The sequence below is a fragment of the Bos javanicus genome, chromosome 9 (genome assembly GCF_032452875.1).
Source record: "Bos javanicus breed banteng chromosome 9, ARS-OSU_banteng_1.0, whole genome shotgun sequence".
Lineage (NCBI taxonomy): Eukaryota > Metazoa > Chordata > Mammalia > Artiodactyla > Bovidae > Bos > Bos javanicus.
Window position 1 is genome coordinate 23,664,207 of NC_083876.1, and position 14,536 is coordinate 23,678,742.

The following is a 14,536-nucleotide window of genomic DNA, read 5'->3' on the forward strand; positions in this document are numbered from 1 at the left end:
GTTTATATTTTGGGGTTTTTATTTTAGATTTTTAATAGTTGGGAACATGATTTTACAAAATTCTGTTATTTCAGTCATAATAGTTAAGGAATGTTATAAATTATGTCACCACAAGAAGAAGATCAAACTAAGAGACCTTAAAAGTTTAACACGTCATTTTTAGAAGACTTTCAACTAAATGACACATGTCTGTAATCTTTACAGTCTTGTCACCAATGGCACAGGGAGCATTCTCTGGTGTCAGCACCAGGACCCAAGAACCAAGCAAAAGACAAGAAGAGGCAAAAGGTAAGTAGGGGTCAGACTGGCAGGAACGGTCAGCAGGGGCAGCTGCACGGTAATCCCTGTGTCACAAGTGCCCAGGGTTATGTTTGCATTTATGCAAACTGAATTTGAATTCACACTCTTAAACACTTGTGCACGTATGTTACATTTCCCACATGACCCCACACAGAGATTATTACCTGGCAAAGGCACAGCAATCAGAATTAGGTGAACAAAGCAATGACCCATTAGGGCAACTGCTCAAGGCAGACAGATAAAGAAGTATTCAGTATTAACACACAAAGAATGTGTGATTTTCACCTCTTTGGGACTCATCCGTAAAAATGAAAAGCTTGGACAACTTCTAATATTCTCTGGATCCTAGAAGACCCTCCAGATCTGGCCCTACCCACAACTCAGGTCTTGTCTCATAGCCTTCTCAGTCTTCTTAACCTCAGTCTTCCAGCAGCCCTTATTTAACTTCTTTCAATTCCCAAAATGTGTCTCGCTTGCCCCACGCCTCTTCTAAGATAATAGTCTGCGAAAGCCCTGGTCCACCCCTCACCCAGGTCAGTCACGCTTAATCTTTAAAGCTGGACTTCAACATCACCTCCGCTGCATGCACCTCCATGGAGGACTTCACCTCCTTTGTTAAAACTTCTTTTAGAACAACATGCAATTCGCTTTTTTCATTTTCTGTCTACCCAAGTAACCTGCAAGCTCTCTGATGCCAAGAGTTGCGCATCTTGCTCACTCTAGCATCCCACGCCTTCTGGAACAATTATTGGTGGTGCTGTGTGTGTGCTCAGTAATGTCCGACTGTTTGCGAGCACATGGACTGTAGCCCACCAGGCTCCTCTGTCCACGGGATTTCCCAGGCTTGAATACTGGAGGGGGTTGCCGTTTCCTTCTCCAGGGATCTTCCTGAACCAGGGATTGAACCTGTGTCTCTATCATCTCCTGCACTGGCAGGTGGATTCTTTATACTGCGCCACCTGGGAAGCCCGGAACAATTCCTGGCATTTAGTAAATACTCAAATATTTGTTAAATGAATAAATGATGGGATTGTGTTTAATAAAGCTACTAAAAGACTCAATACTAAAAGTAACTTCTAGTTTCTCCAAACAGGTCATGAAAAGCCAAATCAAATACGCTGATATTCACTGTTCTCTTTACAAAGGTAAAAGAATCCAAAGCTTTCAGTTAAGCTGTCTCCTTTCCTCACTGTTTCCCTAAAACCCTCAAGTTGTTAATGGTAATATTATATCACTATACACATAGTGAATAATAATCATTTCAGTGAAAATTAACAGTATGTAGCTATTTTTGAAATACCATTTTTCTTTTATAACTATCCTTACCATTAATAATGTAGGTAGTTATAAATTATAAAATGGCTAGTGAAAAACAATGCTACCCAACTGTATCCAACTCAAAACAAACCAAGCAAATGGTACACACATCTACACCCACATGATGCTAAGTGAAGAGTTTTCTTGATATTAACATCCAGTCATCCACTACCTCATCAATAATGATATACACCAAGAGAAGCACACATATGCTTTAAATCCATAACCAAAACACTTTTCCTATCAAGGCTATAATTTTAACCAAATTTAAAATCTCACTTCTGAAACCTAGCTTCACTCATACCTTTTCAGTAGGTTTCAGAAATGAGATTTTAAAATATATAAAGACACAGAAGCAGCACGTACAAAGGCCCCCAAATAATGCAGAGTATAACGAACCTGATGAATGTCAGAGTTGCTCTGGAATGAACTATGGAGTTGTGTAAAGAGGATGGGTGGAGAAGGCAATGGCACCCCACTCCAGTACTCTTGCCTGGGATCCCATGGACAGAGGAGCCTGGTAGGGTGCAGTCCATGAGGTAGCTAAGAGTCAGACACAACTGAGCAACTTCATTTTGACTTTTCACTTTCATGCATTGGAGAAGGAAATGGCAACCCACTCCAGTGTTCTTGCCTGGAGAATCCCAGGAACGGGGGAGCCTGGTGGGCTGCCGTCTATTGGGTCACACAAAGTCGGACACGACTGAAGCAACTTAGCAGCAGCAGCAAAGAGGATGGGGGGCAGAGGATGGGAAAACAGGTGGATTGCATTTCTAGCATACAGGTAAACTAACAAGAAGGAAAACACCTGATAATTTAGATAAATATTACAGGCACCTTTCACTTATTTGGCTGTATTCATGAAGAGGTAAAAGCAATCCCTAAGGCCAGAAACGAAAGAAGATGCAGAAAACCACATGGTAGGTAAACTGATACTTGAGAGAAGGCTGAGCTGAGGCCGTGTGCTAGTCTGAGTGGCCAGAAGCTTAGATTTTAACAGCTCTTTGAAGAACAAAAGACCAGGCGGTGGGGACTAAGCAAGACGGCTAATTGGAACCAAGACCTCCTCACAGAGCTGGGACCCTCAAGTTACTTCCTTACTAAAATTAGGAGAAAACAAAACAAAACAAAACAAAGAACACCTTCAAGCAAAGGAAGATCATAGGAAAACAATTCACTCGACCTAGGTCTTTGGTAGTTATGGTAGGGGAAAAATCTTTGGGGCATTTGTAAACATAGCTTGTCACCTTGCTGGAGTTTGTGATTCAAATTTTTATTACAGATTCACACTCCTCTATCCAAGACCCTTGAGCCATATATGTTTCAGAATTTAGGATTTTCCACATTTTCCAAAAGTAGTATGAGGCACACACCCATAAACTAAGTAACCTAGTATAATCTGGGCAACATACATACAACGGTCTTTCTGTAGCTCAATATATGAACCTTCAAGGTAGGTAGTAAAATGGCTATGACTGATCACATTTTGTCAACAAATGATTTCCAAAAGAATTTTGTTCTTCTGAGCTTTTTGGATTTTCAAATTATGAATAAGAATTATGGACCTGGACCTGCATTAGATGGGAAGCTCCTAGAACAGAAATTAACTTAAGGTACTCCCAGGATGGTAGTGCATGTGGGACCTTATAGAAGCAAACACAAATCCTCTCGAAATACAGTTAGGCTTTCTAGGATTCCCACAGATGAAGTCCTAAACAACATGATCTCAGAGTCCAAAATTACAAAACATGTAAGGAAACAAATCATTATGGAAGGTCAGGCAAAAACAATAGCAGAGGCAGAGCTTCATGTAGTTGATCTGTGAGATACAGAATATAAAATGAGTTGTGTTGAAAATGTTAAAGAAATAAAAGAGAAACTCAAAATGTGAGCAAGAAATGTATATTATCTCAATGCAAGGTAATACTGAAAAACTTAAAAAATGAAAAGTATAAATGAATAAAATTAAAAACTAAAGATGAGTAAAAGCAGACAAGATATAGCTAAAAAGAGAATTAATGAACTGGAAGATATCTGAAAAAGAAAGCACAGTAAAGAAAGTATTAGAAACTATGAAAGGTATATTTAGAGATGGATATAATGAGAAGGTCCAGAACATACATAATCATGTTTGAAGGAGATAAGAAAGAGAATGGATGTAGGGAACAATCAAAGATAACAGAAAGGCAGGGAATTTTCCAGAACTGATGATAGACATAAATTCTCAAATTCAGGAAACCCATCAAGTTCCAAATAGGATAAAAAAAAGAAAACTACATCCACACAGACATACAGTACAGATGGAGGAGACAAGATTTATAAAGCAGCCAGAGAGAGAGATTACCTGAAGGTAGGCAGACTAATAGATGACTGCTTAAAAGCAACAGTGGAAGCCAAATGTTACCTTTATCAAGAAAATAACTCAATCTAAAACTGTATATCCAGATAAACTATCCTTCAAAAAATGTGGGTAGAATAAAGATGTTTTTTAGACAAAAACAGAGTTTACCACTGAAGAACCTTACTTGAAGGAGATTCAAAAGGATATAGTTCAAGAAAACCTAAGGAATAATGAAGGAATGGTTAGCAAAAAAGTAAAGGTGGATATAGCTACATAAACACTGCCTATATGAAATAATAATGTCTGGCTTTGGAGGTTAAAGACTTCCCTGGTGGCTAAGATGGTAAAGCGTCTGCCTACAATGCAGGAGACCTGGGTTCAATCCCTGGGTCGGGAAGATCTCCTGGGGAAGGAAATGGCAACCCACTCCAGTATTCTTGCCTGGAAAATCCCATGGATGGAGGAGCCTGGTAGACTACAGCCCATGGGGTCGCAAAGAGTTGGACACGACTGAGCGACTTCACTCACTTTGGAGGTTAAAACAACAGTGGACTAAAACCCTGGACAATAATAGGATGTAAGAAGTGGATGACTGGAATGGAAAGCTTCTAAATTTCTCTTTTGGGGGGAGGAATAAAAAGAGATAGTGGTCTAGGCAGCCTCTAAGTACACATATTAAATTTTTAAGGGCAACCACTAAAAGGACTGAAATAGTATATATATAGTTTCCAAACTATAGGGGAGGGAAGTGGAATTAAAGTAAAAACCAAAGCAATCGAAAGACGACAAAAAAAAGCCCAGTAAAGGGAAATCAGAAAGGATCACATATCAATTGTTATGTTGGCAGTAGCAGTAATGGCACTAGCAATGCTAACTACAGCAGTGGTAGTAATAACTGATGCTCATTGCATGTTTATGTGTCAAGTTCTGGGCTAGTATCTTAGATGCATTCTCTTATTTCTCACCAAAATTGAGGTAGATACTAATATTAATCATTTTATAGATTAAGACTAATTATTGATCAAACCAAGTAGAAGACAGCTAAAGAAGGAGAGGTCAGTTCTAAAAGAACTGATCACCCACTGTATTTGAGTGGAAGAGAACACTTGTGGGAGTGGTCTGGGCAATTTAGTGGACAATGTCTGACACCCTACAAGGATTCTAACGTTTCATGTGTGAATTAGGCCAAAGAGACAGAATATACAAAGAAGGCTTGAGTTGTGTTTTTTGTCTTTGGAATTATGAGTGTCTGTTTCAAGAAGCTTGGTTGTGAAAGAAAAGCAAGGGGATGACAGGTTGGTTGCTGGAAAAGGTCATAGAATTCAAGGAGAGTTGTGTGTAGGAGGTTCTGTTTGTTTGTTTTCAAGGGAGATACTTGAAAATTTCATGAGAGAGCCAGAGAGAGAAGTTTAAGATACAGATGACACAAAATAACTGATGCAGAAAGGAGAAGAGTTATACCTTAAAATAAAAGTGCTAATCCTAGGGAAAAAAACAAATGATCAGGCCCCAAGGCAAAACCACACAAAGCAAAGATCTAGCTTCTAGCTTCTCTCTGCTGGGAATGGCACATCACAAGATCTCTTAGAAGACATCGGAGCCTTCTTAAAGATGCATAATAGAGAAATCTTAAGGACATATGGGAGAACAGGGGAGGGGGACAGGAGGATCCTCACACACTTGGCACAAATGGAAGAGAAAGCAGGAAAAAGAGCTATGCTGCAGGCTTCAGGTTATAACTCTCTCTGGTTTGCACTTTCATCCAACTGCTCCAAGGAAGATTCCATCATTTTTCACTTATAGGTCATCACGTAATTGACACTGAGTACGCCATTCAACTCTTCTCCCCTTTACGAAAAGCACAAGATAGAGAAACTTCCACATTAGCACCAAAGAAAATCAGATAGCCAACATGTCCCTTACAAGCAAGCAAAGTATTCCTCGTAAAGAGAAATAAATTTACAAACAAAGTGAAACTTGAGAATAAACATTTTTTAATGGCAAGAAATGCGGCTTTTCAAATTATTTAACTGCATTCAGATTATATGCAAGGTTCTCTGGGGAGCTGCTGGCTCAGGAGTTGAATCATCTAAAATACAACTCTGTAAGGAAAGCATTCTCTGCCCTCAGGGAACATGGTTACCTGTCACATTTGACCTTCTTTACCAAGTTATTAAAACCAAGGTAAGCTCCAAAGAACACCCTCTCCCAACATCAACCAATTTGAAGAGAGGAGGTAAGATATTTAAAAGGATATTTACTTGTGAAGGGCTTCTCTCATAGCTCAGTTGGTAAAGAATCTGCCTGCAATGCAGGAGATCCTGGTTCAATTCCTGGGTTGGGAAGATCCCCCAGAGAAAGGAAAGGCGGCCCACTCCAGTATTCTGGCCTGGAGAATTCCATGGACTGTAGAAGGGATAGTATATCCATTCCAGTATTCATGGGCTTCCCCTGTGGCTCAGCTGGTAAAGTATCTGCCTGCAGTGTGGGAGACCTGGGTTGAATCCCTGGGTTGGGAAGATCCCCTGGAGAAGGGAAAGGGTACCCACTCCAGTATTCTGGCCTGGAGAATTCCAAGGACTGTGTAGTCCATGGGGTCCCAAAGAGTTGGACATGACTGAGTGACTTATTTCACTTCACCTCACTTACTTGTGAAAAGCTAAGGGAAAGACCCATGACAACTAAGTGCACAGATTAAATTTCAAATTAAGACTTCAACAACCATTTATTAAACATTGAAACTAATATGGCAATGAACCAAACATCTAGATTTTAATCTAAAATGCAGGAAGCTAATTTTGCAATTACAATATGACTGTACCTACTGCATACATAGTTTTACATATTTTTTCATATACACAATCTCTTAAATCACTAGAGTAACTTCTAAAAAAATGATTTATCAGTTTTATACTGGTTCTAAGAAAGTATCTGCTAACCACACTGATCTCAAAAGGGAAAGAAAAAACTAAAGTGACCCAAAGATATTGAACATTATACCATAAAAAATATTTCTCTGAAAATGTGGGAAGTAAAAAGATCCAGGAAAAGATCTTTATTGTTCCGATAACTGATATAAAGCCTACTTAATTATTGGGTTGGCCAAAAAGTTCATTTGGGTTTTCCCAGACCACCTTCCTGAGAGGTATGAATGAACTTTTTGGCCAACCCAATATTTTAAATCATTTCTAGGGCAAGCTCCCTGATATGACCTAAGACTCTTTGCCACTCTTCTTCTGCTCCTGCTAACCTCTCCACCTCGCAAGAGCTCTTCTCCCCTCCTGGGATGCTGATCATCGTCTGAGAATGTCACAGGGCCACACAATTGGACCCTTTCAGATTTAAGGTATGAATGATAATGGTGTCGAATGTCTTTAGAAGTCTATTTCCCTCATCTCTTCCTGCTGCTGCTGCTGCTGCTGCTGCTAAGTCGCTTCAGTCATGTCTGACTGTGTGACCCCACAGACAGCAGCCCACGAGGCTCCCCAGTCCCTGGGATTCTCCAGGCAAGAACACTGGAGTGGGTTGCCATTTCCATCTCTTCCTGACTATCTAACTAATAACATAGACTGTTCTAAACCACTTCCACGCGGGCTTGGGCTTCTGTTGAAATCAAGGAGGAGGAACAAAATATGCCTTGGTCTAAAAAATTAGAGGGTTTCTTTGGACAATAACAAATAGTTAAATGAGAACTGAAATCAAAATAAAATTCATTTACAGCAAGTTAGCACACTTCTCATATAGCAAGTTACCCTAGTATTCAGTAAGCTTTTATACACTGCTGCACATTAATTTTACTCAGTAAGCTTAGCTTACACTTTTGATATTAGCACTATAGAAATCTTTTAAGTTATCACAAATACAGATACGATGAGCAACTGAAAACTGAACTGATCAACTGAATCAGTATACAAATAGCACTTCTATAAATGAAAATATATTTTAGATGTTATATCCTAAAGAAGCCTATGTAAAGCAAATACATTTTTTATTTAATTGTTCATTCTGTTCACTCATAAAATTTCTTACGTATTAGCAAATATTTTATAAATGAAGTTAAAGTGGCAGGACTTCTGTGGTCATTTGCCAATATCTGCCTTGAATCAAAATATACTCTATATCTCTTATTACCTTTACCTGATATTCTTGTAAGAAATACAATCTTATTTTTTTCTTATTTTTGGAGGGAAAGAATCATTTATAAATGTCAATATCTCTCAAACATAAGCTTTAGAACTTGAATTACTTATTAGTAGAATAAGCTCATTATTAAAAACTCTCAAGAGGTTTAAAATGGAAAAAAAATAGGATTACTGATAAGCGATTTGGCTTTTCATACGGTTTGGCTTTATGTTGATAATAATCTCTAAGATTGAAATTTTCACAACCTTAAGCAGGGTATTTTAACAATATAGTAGTATATACATAGAAATTGTTCATAAGAGCAGTTAACCAAAAGTAATCTTATACCAGGGCTGTAAAACTTCCCAAATTCTCCCTGCGGGTGTTACTCTGGGTCAACCCTTATTTTGTTGTTGTTCTTTAACCCTGACACAGAATTTGGGTAAGTAAGCACTGGATGTTACACTGGATCATGTTGCTGTATTATTTGACCTGGGTTATCCCTTAGGCCATCAACTACAAAACAGAACCAGAAAAACAATGGAAATGTAAAATAGTTTACATTTTGTAATGTAATGTAACCAAGTAGGTGAATGCTTGCCAAGTCCTGGATATTCTATGTGCAATCAAATAGGTACACAATGTTACAGGGAAAGGATGTACAAAAAAACTAATGTCAAAGTAACACTGACTGCAGGTTCAGTCAGTTGTGTCCAACTCTTTGCGACCCCCCAGATTGTAGCCCATCCTCTGTCCATGGGATTCTCCAGGCAAGAATACTGGAGTGGGTTGCCATTTCCTTCTCCAAACGTTGATTAGGTGTTTAATTTTCATGTGCAAAGGGCAACATTATTCTAGTAGAGTGTGGAATAAAAGCTTTACATAATCTAAAAGAACCTGAAAACACAGAATCCTTATTTAGATTATTAAGGATTCTATCCTTAATCATATCCTTTAAATTTCATATATAACTTCTGATTATGGAGAAACTTTTCTGAACATATTTTTCCCCCAAGAAACATACTATTATTGAAAACAAGGGGAAAAAATTGAGAATATTTGTCCAGTTTCCTTATTTCTCTGCCTTCTTATTATATGAAATTCTGTCTCCAGATGTTAACAAATCATTCCTCCAAAAGCATAAATCATGTATCATTAAGCCTTATTTTATAGATTACCATAGTTAACAATAATTTTTGTGGCCTATCAACCCAAACAGAAAAAATTATCTTTTAAACCAGTATTTTAAATAATATTAAGTACACATTTCATAAAGATTCTGAGCCCAAATTAACCCAAGGTTTGTTTTTTTTTTAAATCACAGAACCATTAACTCTGTTCTTACAACCTTCTAATCTGAACTCCAAACTGCAAAATTACATACAAATCCAACTAGCAAAAACTTTTTTGGGTCATTGCCTCAACTCTGTATTTTGTGCTCTTTTCCTCCTAACTAGTATTTAATATTTTCATGACCAAATAATCTTAAGATTATTTCAGTGCCCACAGAAAAACTTAGCTATATGTTTGCATGTTTTAATAACTGCCGTGACTCACTTTTAAAACTCGTGTGTTACTGGAAACCTGTGAATAAATTACTAAGGTCATCTACTGTTACTGAAAGGAACATTACAAAGAATTCTGTACAAAGATGCCTTCCTACAATGCATATACATATAACATTATTCATTTATATGTTGAGATTTTCCATATCACGTTTAATTAAAATAGGTCATATCAGTAACTTGATACATATCTTTCCAAATTCCACCCTAAGGTTGACTTTAAATGAAGATAACCTATTTTATGCCTTATTGGAAAAGTAAAATGTTAAAGAGAAAGACCAATACTCCTCAGTTCTTGGCTTTTGCTCATTTTTTAAAATGAAAGAATAAAAATTTTTCATGCCTATCATAAAAATTACAATAAGTATGTGGAGTTGTGATGCTCAATTTCACACAAAGCCATGCAAACAGGATGGGTATTCTAAAGATTAGACCATTCCAGTTCATATGGTTCCTTTCCCCCCTCTCACTAGAGAATATTACTAAAAAAAAACCACACATGGTAGTTAAGTGCAGTGGTTAAAAGCTATGAATATTAGTTACCTTCTCTGAACCTATTATGCAAAGATAAATTAGAAATGTAAAGCTCAGTGCCTGGCACATAGTAACTGCTCAATAAATGTTTAGCTCTTATGATTCCTCATCTTAATAATCTGATACAAGTTCCTCCTTCAGCTGAGTTCTCTAAATATGGAAGCTTCCCCCTATATTCCACATCTTCAGAATCACCTCACTCACTAACATATGAGGGCGATACTGAAAAACCTGCCACCTGGAAAATTTATAAAAGGTTTTCCAAGATCAAAAGATTAAGGTGACTATGAAGAGTCAATCTTTCTCTGAAACATATTTAAGGAAAGTCTCAAACCTTGGAATGTTCTCTGAAAGGTATCAATATATGGATCTATCATTTTCAAACCATTTAGCAAATCCACAACCTATAGCTTTTTCTATTATGAGGATTGGCTACACTGACACCTACCTTTCAGACATGAGTCATCCTTTCAGAGTTGGGGAAACTGATGGAAACATGGCTAAATGATTCAGCACACTGCAGCAAAACGAGCTGGTCATGAATTTATAATTTCCACTTGTGTTAGGGGTCCTGGCCCAGCTGACCTCTTACCCCACACTGCATGGATAACATACAATACCATAATCACGTTTTGTAAAAGATTCTCTCTGGAAGAGAGTAATAGTGTGTCCCCCTCAGACAAGCTTCTAGAAGCAAAATTATTCATTTTTATGAGACAACAGGTTTGCAAGCCTGGAGAATCCTTACATCATCCAGCTACAAGCTTCATCAAGCTTTGCTTGTAGCAGGACCAGAGTCAATTCTTACAGTGCTTTCATTTTCTCAGTTGCACAAGGCAGACACTGGGGAAGGCCTAAAGCATAAGAAAATCTGAAAATGGGCAAAGGAAGCCAGATGGGAAGTGGGTACAGCTAGACCGTGCCTCTCATGCCAACACTGACCTTTACCAACAAACAACACAGGAGGATAGATTCTAAGCAGGTCCAAAAGACCGAACAGTAACTACAGAATATATTATTACTTGTAAGGAGCCTCACTACTCAAAGCAGGTGAAAGCCTTTTTCTAAGGGTCCCTATTAGCCCTTCAATAACAAAACATTTACTACGTTAATCCAATGAAATCTTTACTTTAGAAACAGATTCCAAACTAGATTAAAGCCTTTCCCATCAAATAACCAAGTTTTTTTAAAACAAAATATGAACTGAATGTTTTCATTTAAAATTGCACCATCTCAAATGCTGGCAAAGCACAACCATTTTGTGCCACAGCATGGCCATTCCGCCCAGCAGTTCCTGAGAATGGGACAAAGAAGTGTGCCAGGATGTGGAAAATGAAATCTCCATTATCTGTGAAGTGCAATTTCCTCATTCAGGACCTTAACTTTATTTCAGTTTGCTGTGGTGACATACAACACACACGCACTGAACCTCAGCAGCAGCACTGAAAGAGATGACACTATTTTTAAAACTACCCCAAATGTAAGAAACAACTACGGTGATAGATTTGACCTTCGAGTGTGCAACCCCTGGTTTCTTCTAATGTGGACTGGAGAAGGGGGGCGGGGTGAAAAGGGGGTTTAAAAAAAAAAGAGGTGAAAAGCGCCTTAACCATAATACACAATTTCTTGGTATCTTAAAGTGTGTTTGTAAATATATACACGTATTTCTTTCTTTTCTCCACTAAAACCTTGGAGATCAGTAGGAGAAAAAAAAAATGGCTCAAAGACAAGGTTTCAGGGCTGACCCACGGCGACACCTCGACAGTGGGAGATTCTGAGCTTAGTGAGGGACAGCCCGGCTCCGAGGTCGCATGGATGCAGCATAAGCCGCCAGCGAGCCCAGGCCGCGCCGCACGCGTCCAGAGCGCCTCGGCCGTGCGCATGTCCCACTTATATAAAGAGGCTTACAGTCCAGGTGCTTTTTCTTGGGGCCCATCACTTCATGAGTAGTGGCTTTGCAGACCGCTCTGGCTACAGCGGAGCCTGTCACGCTGTACTGAGCCGCGGCGATCCGATCCGTGAGCGTTTGGCCCGACATCTTCTCCGGCCGCGTCTACCGCCTCCTCTTCTGCGGGGAAAGAGGGGGGAGCGGGGGGAGGGGGAAGATGGTCCTGCTTTAAGCCGCAGACTTGACCCTTCGAGCACCCAGGCCTTGCCTCCTCCAGCCGCACGGAGGCTCTGTTCTCCGTCCCCGCCCTGGTACCACCTTGCCGGAGCCAGCAGCAAGCTAAGCCCCGCACCGGCGACGCGGTCTGGCGGGGGCTGGGGGAGGGGGAAGGCCTTGAGCGAGACAAGGTCCCCTCCAGGAACCTCAGCGCGGATCCGGCGCCAGCATCACGACAATGTCCCCGAACGACCCTCCACTTCCCTCCCCTACCCGACCCCCATGCTGCCCGCCTCACCCCTCCGCGCCCCTCTGTCCAACAGCACTTTCCCCGCAACCTGATCTCCGGTGCCAGACCAGCCACCGTGTGCGTGCGGGTTATTCCCTAGGCGCCGCGCCCGCCCTGCGCCCACCTCTCGCCTCCCCGCCGCAGCGTCCCTTCCGAGCAGCCCGCCGGCTTCGGAGAATGGACCGGATACCCTAGCTGTGGCCGCCTCCCTCCTCCTCCCCGCGCCGCTGCAGCAACCGGCTCGGCCCCGCTCGGTAGCAGCGGAGATTATCCTATCGTTGCGCCATGTTACGCGTCCGCCTCCCCTTCCCTCCTCGCCGCCGTCTCCGGGGCCCCGCCGAGGCCCTCAGCCCGGAGCCCCCTCCCCTCGTTCCCAAAGCCCCACCGCAAGGGCCGCCCCGGGGCTCTGCGGAGGCGCCCGAGTCTCGGAGCGCCTCGCCCCTCCTGACAGCGGAGTACAGAAGGGCTGACAGCCCCAGCCCAGCCCCCCGGCCGCCCTCGAGCGCGCCGCGGAGCTGTCACCCGGCCGCTGCCCTTCCTCGCGCCCTAGGATTATCCCCTCCCGCTCCCCGCGCGGCCCGAGCGCGCAGAGAGGCCCGAGCCGGCGCCCCGGTACTCACCCCGCCCCAGGAGCGGCGCTGCCCGCCGCAGGATGAGCGGAGCCCGGGTCGCCGAAGGAAGTCGCGCCGGGTGGGTGTGTGCGGCCGCGCGCGGACCCGGTGCCCCGGGGCGCGATGCCTCCAGCCCCGGCCCAGCCCCCGCCCTCGGCTCCGCGGTCCCTGCGCCCGCCGCCGTGGCCCCAGGAGCCAGCCGCACCCGCCCGCTGCCGCGTCTCCCCAGCCCTCCGCGCTGCGGCCCCATCCCCGCCCCCACCTCAGCTGTGGTTGCTCCGACGAGTCAGGTGACGGCGGCGGACAAACCGGGGCGAGCTCTCCACGCAGCGCCTCGCGGCCCCCTCCCAGCTACTCACACACGCCGCCCCCCCGGGGCCGCGAGCTTCCAGGCAAGGGGGCCGCGCGCGAGCATCCCCGGCAGGCGCGAGCAGAGAGGAGGGAGGCGGGGAGGCCGACACCCGCCCAGCCAACCACCCTCCGCGAGGCGCCCGGCAGCCCGTCTGCTCCCTGGACCCGCACCCGGCACGCAATGCGCGCGCGCGCACCGCGCACACCTGCCGGCCGTCTGCAGGATACGCCCGGGCGGCGGGGGCGTTGGCGCAGCCCGGCTAGTGAGGTCCGCGAGTTCTGCTCGGTGCACGCCGGGGCTGGGCGTCGTCGCGCACTGCCTGGAAGAACCCAGCCCTTCCTCCCCTACATCTGATTCTCCCGCCGGCCAAAGACAGCAGAGGCCTCGATGGGCAGGACGATTTGAAAATGTCAAATTCTGTTGGCCGACAGGGCCGTTACCTGTGTGTCCCCAACTCCTTGGAGCGCCTCCACTTGTCTGTTTTAGTTGGGAGCTCGCGTGGGTAGTTAATTCTCTCGCCACTTTGGTCTTAAACGCATACTGAAGTCTACTACAAGGACGCATAGTTAACAAGACTATCGATCCCGTTCCAGATCATATGCAGAGTAGTATTTTAGGTGCGTAAGGAAAACTCTTTTGCACTTTTAATTTTTCCCACTTGAATATAGTCTTTGACTATGTTAAGTGTATTTGAATTCTATACATGGATTTCTAAACAGGGATTTGGCTACGTTAATGGTTTCACGTGCTGACAGTTTCTGAGATTGTTGTTTACCTTAAACTAAAAAATCTTTTAAATTCTCGCGGTAGAATCGAGATCAGAACTTCACTTGTGAATTTTCTTGCCATTGTTCCTGGCTTTGTTTATGCTTTCTTTCATTTGGTAAAGGGTTGAGTACGCAAAGGCATGATTTTGTAACGGTTGGGACTGATTCTAGCATTAATTGTAAGCGTGAAGACTGAAGAAAGACAACTCAAGACTACCTTTGTCAGGTTCTAAA

General features: G+C 42.8%; 1 protein-coding gene across 16 annotated transcripts in view; it reads right to left on the reverse strand.

The window, feature by feature from the left end:
* SNAP91 (synaptosome associated protein 91) overlaps positions 1–13,546 on the reverse strand; it is a 169,277-nt gene extending 155,731 nt beyond the window's left edge. For 3 of the 16 annotated variants that reach the window (XM_061427321.1, XM_061427326.1, XM_061427318.1), the window contains exons 1-2: positions 13,193–13,341; positions 12,088–12,247 (exon numbers count right to left, since the gene is read on the reverse strand). In XM_061427321.1, coding sequence (XP_061283305.1) covers positions 12,088–12,217 — 130 coding nt within the window. In that variant the 5' untranslated portion in view covers positions 12,218–12,247; positions 13,193–13,341. Of the gene's footprint in view, positions 1–12,087; positions 12,248–12,696; positions 12,871–13,192; positions 13,345–13,445 lie in introns of those variants that run through there. The other 13 variants (XM_061427323.1, XM_061427322.1, XM_061427328.1 and 10 more) reach the window with 9 other exon arrangements.
* Between the last annotated feature and the right edge of the window lie 990 nt (positions 13,547–14,536).